Below are 11,131 nucleotides of genomic sequence, written 5' to 3' on the forward strand. Positions count from 1 at the left end.
AAAAAAATTGATTTGCTTTGTACTAATGGTACAAGGGCTACATGTGAAGCATCCACTATCCCTATGACATGCAGAAAATGAGCAACATTATAAAATTGCTTTTATAAAAAGGAATATTCATCCAATGGAAAATAAATACATTTTCTCATGCACGTTGGAAATGTCCCTAAGACCTGCTTCAGTATCAAACTGTAAGCCAGATGAGACATCCTTGCCGCCACAGCTACTGTGGTCTAGAATGAAACAAAAAAAAAAATGTAATGGTAAACAATTTAGACAGCGGTGGTATTGCTGTGTGAATGCTTATCATAGACTAAAGGTCACTTTGCACAATCTTCAGAGTTTTCAGGATGACCTGAGGTGGGAGCCTGAACTGGGTAGTCAACTCTGTGTCAGGTATCACACAGAGACTTATATATGACATCTGTCTTCACTGATGAAACCGGTGGCGACATTTCTATAGTAAGATGGCTATTGATGAAAAAATTATTCTATATTAAACAAGAATACAGATACATGATTTTATGTGTGTGAATCCCGCAAGGCAATTCTTAGAAAGAAAAACAATACAGGAAATTTACATTTCCCACTTCTCATTCAGATAATGTTATGTGTTTGTAAGCAACTGCATCTAAACAGATAAGACATATATAAATATATATATTATCTTTGCAGCATATGATAAATGTAGTTGTATAAAAGGCCTGTATAATAACCCTATTCAGAATTGAAAATGAAAATATCACTTTTCTCTCTATACTGTAAATGAACAGTTCTGCTTTAATTTTACACAGTCTAGGCACAGAGATGTCAATGTTATTAAGGATAGCTCACTGTAAAGTATTACTCATAAGTTACATAGATGTCACATCCATAAGACAGAATAGCTTGTTTACAGTGTTCGGGGGAGATTCAATCTTGAGTGAAGCACCTGGCTCGTCTATTATACGTATCATACGACAGAACAACTGAATTCCAGGAGCTGCGATGCTCATAGCACCTAGAATAGGACTCGATTACGCTAATTTTTCCCTGCCCTTCGGGTAAGAGTTGAATTGGTCCCCCGACATTCAATGCGGATAATAGACGAATGAGGCATTTCTCTCAAAATTGAATCATCCTTCGTCGTTTGCGGATCCTTCCTCCCCCTTTCCCGCCCTCTCTAGCTGTGCATTGAGCTTACTGAGTTACTGTGCTTACTGTTTACTGTACTGTGCTGTCTCCCATTGTATTGTAATTTGTTTGTCCCTGTACGGCGATGCGGACGCCTTGTGGCGCCTTATAAATAAAAATTTATAATAATAATAGTTGTAAATATATAAATATCAGAAGCTGGTGTTGGAGGGAACCTGATTTTATTTATAATAACTCCATGTAAAATTCTGTATCAGGTGTGTTAGGTGCGTCCTGTGGAGAGAGAAGAAATGTATCCGGTATAGAGGGAGGAGATGTGACTCTACCTGTGGACCAGACTGAGATCAAAGACATCTCCTGGGTGACTGATATGAGACATTTTGCTACGACGGAGCCAGGTAAACCCGTTGTGGTTCGACAGAAGCTGTATAAAGAACGACTGGATGTCACAGCTGATGGATCCTTAATTATAACTAATCTATCCAGAGAAGACCAAGGAATCTATAAAGCAAATATACTGAGACAGACATTAGGACAATGTACACAGTTATATGATCTCAAAGTGTACAGTAAGTCGTTAACTGATCTATATATCTTCTGAAAAGTCAATTTTCTTAATTCTTTTAATACATGAATAATGTAAAATCGTGCCAAACCCTGGACGATCTCTTTGACCATGTTGTTTCCTCTGATGCCAAGTTGCCAAGTTCTCCGGCCAATCGCAATCAATGTTAAGATGCAGCTTAGGCATCATTTATTTTAGCTAACAATAATGCTTAAGGATGGTTTATCTAGCACATAGTCCTAGGAAGACACATACCTAGGACACCATAGTTCAGTCCAGAATGCAGAATAGACATGGATTTATATCAATATGTCACTCTTTTTATCTTCCTTTTCCTTATGCTTTGTTGGTTGGTCTTTATGATTTGTTCAGCCCTAATATAGGTGGCGGTAAAATACTTAAAGAGCAATTCAGTTAGTCCAGCTCAAGAGCATTGCACTTCAGACACATCAACCATTGAGTTCCCATATTACTATATATTAGATAGCTATTATTCAAGCTACCACTAGGGTTTTTTTTCCTGAATTATTTTGATAATATATCGCCTGAGACACCAAGGAGATACATTTGCAATTAGGGAACCCTTTGAAAGGGAAATTTATGTATAAATTTCTTTAAAACCAATATATTAATATACCAAACCTACATTAGCGATACTCTCTATTTAGAGTTTATTATTCAATACAGGACCACCGAGCTAAGCTTGCAGTGGATCTGCAATTTTATTCATTTTTGTTTTTGTTTTTGGTTTTTAATACTTCGCCAGCTTTTGGGTATAGGATAAATCATTATTAATATTTTTAAGGCATATCAATAAAATTGTATTTTATTTAAATATTTATACTCATCCATTGTTCTGAGTGCCCCTCAGTCACTTGCTTTTCTCTTTTATTTTGGTACTTACTACATTTCTGGTGTATGGGTGCACCGCTCAGGATGCTTTTTGCTATATTACAAACATCCTGATTGATGGGCTACAATATTGAGAGCTTATCAATAGACCTTGGTATGAGACCCACCTAGTGCGGATACCTCTCATTTATACACACTTCAGACAATTGCCTTAGGCCCCAAGATGTTAAAGGCCTAGTACACCTACTTCTATTGTAAGTGTATTTACAAGGCACCTGTGCCTGGGGAACAGACTTTTTGGGATAGGAGAAAGGAATGTATCTCGATGCTGAACCATTATTTTCAAAAAGTAAGATTTCCTTTTTGCAAAGTGATATTTTTGATATGAGATAAAGAAATTTAAAGGCCTCATTTTTAAGGAGGGTCTTTGCTATGCGGGGAGGGGGGGGCACACAGCTTTGCTGGGGGGGCACAGCTATTTTCACCTCACAAAAGGACTTTTTCACTAGCTCTTCAGATGTGTTGAATACGGAGCATTTTGTGCCTTGCGCTTTGGTGGAGAACCACATTTCTAGGGCCACGTTGTGGTGTTTCCTGAGAGCGCAGAGTAAGCATGCACAGTGATGTGCGCAAGATGGGCCACTTTGGCAACTGCGTGCAAAACCAAGGTGATATGCTCTATGCATCAAGTGTACGTCGCAAATCCTGTGTGTTTGTTCACTGCCATTCCTTTAAAGTGCACCTATCACTATTGTGACCTGATGTCATCGTCTCCGATTCTCTGCTATTCTCACACTACCATGCGCCTTGGACATGAACCCTTTAATTACTGATGGCGCTTTGTGATCGCACCAAGTTTAGCTTCGTGCTGGCTAATTGTTTCTTAGAGTTATTGAGCTGTTGTTCTTATTCCTGAGAGAAGTCTCCTTTCAGCAGTGTCCTGCCCAGGGTGCAACTTTAGTGCCCGCTCCTTAACCTCCTTGATATTGGAGCAGGTGCTGAAATTTGGATCTTTGTCACCATGTTGTGTGTGACACAGGATTCCCTGTGATGAGCTCCTGGGCATTAGGACACAACAGACACAATAGCTGTTTGTAAATAAAAGCTGTGTATATCTTGAGGTAGCCCAAGATATACACAGCTCTTTTATTCCACAGTTTACAGACAGCACAATGCCCACATGTCCAGCACCACCCCCAGGTTGCCCACCTGCTACTCACCATGCCCTTGGCATCACCCAGTTAACATCAGAGAAGGTTTTGTCTTCCATTCTGGCCAGCTTCAACACCCTAGGACTGCTGGAACCTAAGCTTGGCTTCCTGTTAGTGAATTTATTCTATTTTTACCAAGTTTTGTTTGACGGCCTCTAGAAATATAGCATCACACACACTTGGTGGCTTTCTTTCCTCTGAATGCTGGTCAGTGATCTCCGTTCTCAGAGAAGGTGATGGGAGGAGATCAGTACAGCATCACTTCCTATCTGGTATAATGCAGTATAGGGTGGTCTTAGTAGTGTGTTACAGACCGTCAGACAAGTAGGGAGAACATCTCGCCTTAGAGACACAAAATGAACAATCTCTTCTTCTACAGCTTAGTAGTTCTCTATCTTCAGAAGGGTAAGTTATATGCACCAGTAATTACTGTGTAATGTGCTGTGTTTTTTTGCTGCAGATGATAGATGATCAAATGTCTGAGGTGATACAGTTGTTGTATAAGAAAACTGAGGTTCAGATTACTGTCCAAAAGACACCAAAACAACGCTGTAACCCATAAGAACTAATCTGATTCTATGTGATATTTTTCTAGTACACTTTAAAAGATGAAAGCAAATATCTGATTTGGTCACTATGGGCTACAGCACCTTTTCCACTTACCTCTGCTCCAGTTATCACTCTTTTATGTGCAAATATTTTGCACACCTCTGTCTACTGGATTCCCTATTTTTATTATGATGTAAATACATTTTTCTTTTATGCGAAAGAAACCTAACCTTTAACGTTTATCACCCCAATTAATCATTCAAGAGTGTAAGTTTTAAATGTACTAATTCCTTATAGACTGTTAGTTCTCTAGAGGTCTGCAGAACATTCTCTGTTCCAACAATCATTTTACAAATACATACCTAGTATAACATGTTGTAATTAAAATCCAGAAATAACTCCCAAAATGTTTCTCTTTTGGCCCCTTCGTTATTTGTCATTGGCAGTATATAAGGGATATATTTCTCACTATAGAATGGGTGTGGTCCGCCTGCACTTTTCTTCGGTGTCTTGTGGTTGTATTCAGTTGCAGCCATTCAGAATAGGTGGATTCCGACCCTATTAGTAAGATCTTGGTGAGTGCCGAGGTTCATTCAGGTGAGGCTCTAATGAAAGTATCTGTTATGTATTATAGCTATTGTGCTTTACATCGATGACCAGAGTAGATGTGGGTTTCTGCAACTCTAATGCGTTGACTATTATGTCGCTGGTTTATTGTGTGGTAGTTGTTCTGAAAACAACACTTATCGATGGTCTTTTGCTTCTTTATAAGGACTAATGATTACCTGATGAGTGGTTAAAAAAGATAGTATGAGGAGCAGCTTTGGTTGAGAGAGAGAGGGGTGGGTGGTGGGGACAGAAGAAGGTATGTGTGAGTAAATGACTTACCTAATGAATAACTATACTTACTGAGTGTTTTCAGAATGTCTATTTAGATCTTTATATCGACGAGCTTCTTCGGCTACTATGGGGATGGTGCTGTCCGTCAGTGTCTGTAGCAGAGCGTCCTGGTTGCTATTACACGCTCACTGCGGCTTAGAGGGCGCGTGTTGAGTTGCTCGTTTATGGTGTTGCTGCAGTCATGTCTGTAGGATAATGTAATAAATTTGCAATTAAGTGGGGTTAATGAATGTGGTATGTAAATAGGCAGCTTGAAGGCATATATTGTGTGTTACTAGGTATAATGCATTTTAATTTACGTGTTTGTATAGGCTGGGGAGGAATAATTGTAGAAGAAAAGGGAGCAAATAATTCCATGGTGTACATTATGTTTGGAATGGATAAAATAGAGAAAGATTCCCAACTGAAAATCACTGTTGAGGCCTTTGGGGGTGAGGATGCCCAGGGTATCTGCCCATCTATTATTGTTACTCTTTTATATAAATGATGTAAGGTCTTCTTGGTTACCTTTCCATATGAACCTTTCTTGAGGTATTATTGTTACATATTTTGTCCTTTTCACATATGTCCATAAAGAGTTGGTGGCATAGCTTGGGGCAAATTTTGTTCCCATTGACGTTCCTTGCAACAGTCTATAGTAACTACCTTCAAATCAAAAATAGTTATTGACTAGAATGAATTGTATGCTTACCTCTATGATCAGCCATACCTGCTGCAGGTAGGGCTGATCTGGTGGTGAGCAAATGTTTGTTGTATATGCATCCTTTCTCATGATTGGTGCATGTGTATAGGGATGTCACTAGTATGTAGTTTTGGTACCAGGTGATATTGTGAATGCTTTCCAGTGTTATATCTTTTAGATGGCATCTTTGTGAGGTGCCCTGCACATACCTATTTCCATCCTCACCACTCACTCCTGTTTCCTACCAACTGTTGCTTCTTCTCTTACTACACATCTTTTTTGACCATCAACATCAGTCACCCATTATTGCTTATAAAGAAGCAAAATACTGTTGATAAGTCTTCCTTTAAGAATATATATCACTCTGTAAAGAGGCATAAGTTGTGCAATAGAGCTGTAAACACTGACAGTTGTTCTAAAGCAAAATAGATATAATACACAACAGATAGTTTAATTAGAGCCACACGTGAATGCTTCTCAGCACTCTCTACAATTTCTTACATGTATTCTGAATCCAATAATTCTTCCCTATTTATACTATTGTAGATATAATTGTTTTACACAAGTCAGTAATGTAGAAGTAAAATTACATTATGATTTAACGGCTTGGAAAATGAACCTCTGATTTTGATTTATTTCTAATAAATCAATTTAAAATTCTCAGGTGTGTTAGGTGCATCCTGTGGAGAGAGAAGGAATGTATCCGGTATAGAGGGAGGAGATGTGACTCTACCTGTGGACCAGACTGAGATCAGAGACATCTCCTGGGTGATTGATACAAGACTTATTGCTACGACAGAGCCGGGTAACCCTGTTGTGGTTAAGGAGAAACTGTATAATGGACGACTGGATGTCACAGCTGATGGATCCTTAATTATAACTAATCTGTCCAGAGAAGACCAAGGGATCTATACAGCGGATATACAGAGACAAAGATCAGGACAATGTACCCAGATCTACTATCTCACAGTATACGGTAAATTATTGTCATTCACTGATCTATAGCTTCTAAATATATATTAATTTATTTCCTTATTGATTCTTATAAATACAATAATGAGGTAAAATCATGTGATGCTTCCATATAATCCGTGGATGCCCTCATTAGCCAGATTGGTCCTTCTGTTGCCAAGTTCCACGGCCAGTCATGATAAATATTGAGATGTGGTTGGGGATTTCGATCTATATAAGATGGACACTGATGTCATTATGTTATCTGAGTCACCATGATTTCATCTAACACTACTGTTTAAGGGGGATGTATCTAGCATGTAGGCCTAGGAAGAGAGCCCCATAGAAATGGATTTATATCAATCTTCCACTCTATTTATTTTAATTATGTTTTGCTGGTGGTTTTATGACTTATGATATATATAGCACAAGGCCGTAACATAATTACAGAATAATTAATTTAGTCCAGCTAAAAGTCAAGAAACTTGAGACAATTGTTTTAGGCCCCAAGTTGTTAAAGGCCCCAACTGACATGTCAATGATTACAACGATTATATTGCAACTTGATGTTCAGGAGACAAGTAATGTGTTATTTGCAACACGGTACTTGTCTCCTGACCATCCCAAGAATTTGATTAAAAATAATTCATTTTACTGTTCTTCTGTTCTACTCTTGAAATAAACGGTGGTAATCGTTTTTACGATTACCACTATTCCGACATTGAGGAGCCCTACAAAGAAAATCCGAAATTATGAAAAACTGATTGGAAAATAAACAGACTTACCTTCAGCCCGACACTGGAGATCTCCGATAGGAGCACTAAGCTGACAGCAAGTGATTCCGATTGGAGAAGTGTTCGGCACTGCAGGCTGACGACATCTGTCTATAGAAATTTAAAGCGGCAATGTGGCGACCCCTAAAGTTAAGTGCTTAAACACTTAATCCGACATTGCCGCTTTAAATTTCTATTGACAGACGTATCGATGACGTCACCCTTGAGTGCCGAACACTTCTCCAATCGAAATCACTTGCTGTCAGCATCGTGCTCCTATCGGAGGTCTCCTGCGTCGGGTTGAAGGTAAGTCTGTTTATTTTCCAATTGGTTTTTCAGAATTTCGGATTTTCTTTGTAGGCCTTCTCCATGTTGGAGTAGTGGACATCAGTAAAGCATACACAACCCAAAATATAGGTTGTTGGTCTTACAGCCGTCTTATCCCAGGTTCTTCCCTTCCATGATAACTTTCCATCAAATTAAGAATTCCAAGCTATGTCGAAAGCCACCTAAACTTTTCTTACTCTCTCCCAGCATAAGTTTACTGCACCCTTTAATAAACAGGTACAGGTAGAAGGAGAGGCACAATATGGCATTATATTCTGATCAAGCACTGTAATTATGGAATTGTGTGTATGAGCACACCAGTGTCTGGGCAACAGTGAGTTTCGGTTGGGAGAGGAACATATCCCAATGTTCAATCATTATTTGACCAGACTGTTCAAAAATGTTTTTGTTAATAAACCTTATTCTAATTAGAAGAATTTAAACATTTTCCTCCTGCCATGTTGTTTGCATTCCTAAGAGAAAAGCTATACATTGATGTTGATGATATAAGCAGCGACTGTATACTGTACAGAACTTTCATTGCATATACTATTTGTATGTATTTATAGTGACTCTACATTAACAGTTTTGTGCACAATAAAAATGTTCTTCTTAAGTTAATTGAACTCTAATAGACTTCTTGACCATCTTGTTAAACAGTATGTACTCTAATAAAACCTAGGTAAAGTCATGCGACAGGAATATTGTTATATATTTATCTCCTTTGTTTCTATTGTAAAAAAGATCAATTATAGGTTTAATGAGCCTTCCACTGTTTCTATGTATCTGTCTTCTGTGTACCGTTACATATTGTGTCATTATACTATATGCTTGTTTACAATGTCTCTATACCATTATCACCAAAACAATCACTGATATTCAATAATGCTATTTGGTTCCATTAATTAATATTTCCTAGTGCTATCATAAAATGTTAATTATGCATGTTTCTGTTTTAGATGAAAAGTTCTACAAACCTTTGGCTACACGGAACATCATTGAAGATGATAAAAAACTTTGTGACAACTTTCTAGGTGAGGAGAATTGTTGCATTTTCTGGGCCAAAAAAGCAGAGGCGCAGTGCAAAATCTTCGTAGCGATTGTGCGTGTCCAAATTGAAAAAAAGTTACCCCTCGATTTCGAGCAAATTGCATAGGTTTATGAACCAATAGCAGTGTTTGGGGAGGAGCAGAAGTTTGCAGCAGCCAATAACAGGAGTTGGATGGAATGAGGACGGTCCGTACAAAGTGCAGAGTTGGTGCACCGGTGAGCTTAGTTTTGCGGAGCAGTGCAAAAATTAGATTTTATTTTGCAGCAATTAAAGAAATGAGATAAAAGGATATAAAGGGTGAATTATTAGGGATGTTCCTTGCTTTGCAGGGGGCCACACAGCCATTTACTGAGTGAAATAAGGTTTCTTCCTATACTAATAATGTGGGGAATGGTGTATCATGCTCCTTACCCTCTAAGTTATTGGCGCAGGTGCTGTCCTTTGCCTCTTTTTGCTCTCATATTATTTGTGTTCTCTTCTTGCTCTAAGTTCCACAGGCAAAAATTGACACAATGGCTCCTTTACAATATGAGGGTGCTTAATTGAGGAAGGCCAATATGTACACAGCTCTTTGATTTACAGTTTACAGACAGCAAAGATCAAAAAATGTCCAGCGCTATATCTAAGTTATCCACCTGCTTCTCAAAATGGGCTTGGCTACCACTAGGCCTCCTCTCCAGAAGTTCTGTCTGCTGCTTCGCCCTGCTCACCAAAGGGTCTGTGCTCAGCCTTCCTCTTTATGGATTCCATCTACCCTCCTCTCTAGAAGTTCTAATTGCTGTTTATCCATCTTCCCCAGAGGTTGTTTTCAATGTTCAACCCTACTCTCTGAAGGTTCTGTCTCCTGTTCAGCCCTCCTCTCTAGAAGTTCTAATTGCTGTTCAGTCCTCTTCTCCAGCAGTTGTTTCCAATGTTCATCCCTACTCTCTGAAGGTTCTGTCTCCAGCTCACCCGTCCTTTCCAGGTGTTCTATCTCCTGAGCATCCCTTAGTGATTCTATCTAATGTTGAACCCTCCTCTCTAGAAGTTCTAATTGCTGTTCAGCCCTCTTCCCCAGAGGTTGTTTTCAATGTCCAACCCTACTCTCTGAAGGTTCTGTCTCCTGTTCAGCCCTCCTCTCTAGAAGTTCTATCTCCTGAGCATCCCTTACTGATTCCATCTAATGTTGAGCCCTCTTCTCCAGAGGTCCAGTCTACCATTCTACCTATTTCGCCAAATGATCCATCTTTCTCTCCGCTGACCCAGTCCGAGTCCACTTCTGTCTTTTCTTTTTTTTTTAAACCTGAAGTTGTTTCTGATGCTTTAGACTTTAATTGAAGTAAATAAATAGTTTCCTAGTTTCTGCTTGTAAAACCCAACAATCAGGAGAAACCTTTAGAACCAGCCATTCTTTACATGAAATAGGACAGGCGGCTGTATATTGTAAGAGGTTACACCAGGTAGGGGGCTTCAATTAACAAACACAAGACTGTTTGGATTATTTTATTTTTATATGAAGTTTTCCTTTCAATTCTAAATAGAGAACCAGGTAGAACATATTATAATATATGTATTATTTTCCTAACTTTGTTTTTTCCATGCTCCGACTTCAGGAAGGAAACGGAAGAGAGATTACATAACAATAAATATAGTGCGTCTGACACTATCTGCCTGTGTGTTACTTATCACCTGCTGTGTGTTCACTCATCACATGAAGACTGAAGTGATGAAACCGTCCGGTGACAGCGACTGAAGATCCTACATCACTGGGCGGGATGGGATTATAGAGGATGAAATGATGTGTGAGTTTTCATCTGTATAATAAGTGATAGTTCTGGGATTATCCATCTATAATTTGGATCACCATAAATAGCAATCGGCCTCTAGTGGGTACAGACCAATGTGGTTACCTAGCTTGTTGTTTTAGTGCTAGCTTTGTTTTTGTTAATAAAAAAGATTGTAAGCTTGCGAACAGGGCCTTCTCACCTCTTTGTTCGTTTTACCCAGTTTGTTTATTAGTTTACTATGTTTGCCCCCAATTGTAAAGTGCTACGGAATATGTTGGAGCTATATAAATAAATGATGATGATGATAAAATATGTCCCTTTCCCTTATATGTTCATTTATTTAGTGATTCTCAATGAAAGCAACACGTCA

General features: G+C 38.7%; 1 protein-coding gene across 2 annotated transcripts; it reads left to right on the forward strand.

Moving 5' to 3' along the window:
- Positions 1-1,415: 1,415 nt before the first annotated feature.
- Positions 1,416-10,917, forward strand: LOC142108230 (T-lymphocyte surface antigen Ly-9-like). Of its 2 annotated transcripts, none has more exons than XM_075191859.1 (4): positions 1,416-1,703; positions 6,558-6,869; positions 8,904-8,978; positions 10,588-10,917. In XM_075191859.1, exons 1-4 carry the CDS (start codon positions 1,505-1,507, stop codon positions 10,725-10,727), a joined length of 726 nt encoding a protein of 241 aa, XP_075047960.1. In that variant the 5' UTR covers positions 1,416-1,504; the 3' UTR covers positions 10,728-10,917. The 2 variants fall into 2 exon arrangements, with proteins under 2 accessions (XP_075047960.1, XP_075047961.1); XM_075191860.1 differs by lacking the exon at positions 1,416-1,703 and adding an exon at positions 4,058-4,167.
- Positions 10,918-11,131: the final 214 nt, after the last annotated feature.

This window comes from Mixophyes fleayi, chromosome 12 (genome assembly GCF_038048845.1).
Source record: "Mixophyes fleayi isolate aMixFle1 chromosome 12, aMixFle1.hap1, whole genome shotgun sequence".
In the NCBI taxonomy this organism is placed as follows: Eukaryota; Metazoa; Chordata; class Amphibia; order Anura; family Limnodynastidae; genus Mixophyes; species Mixophyes fleayi.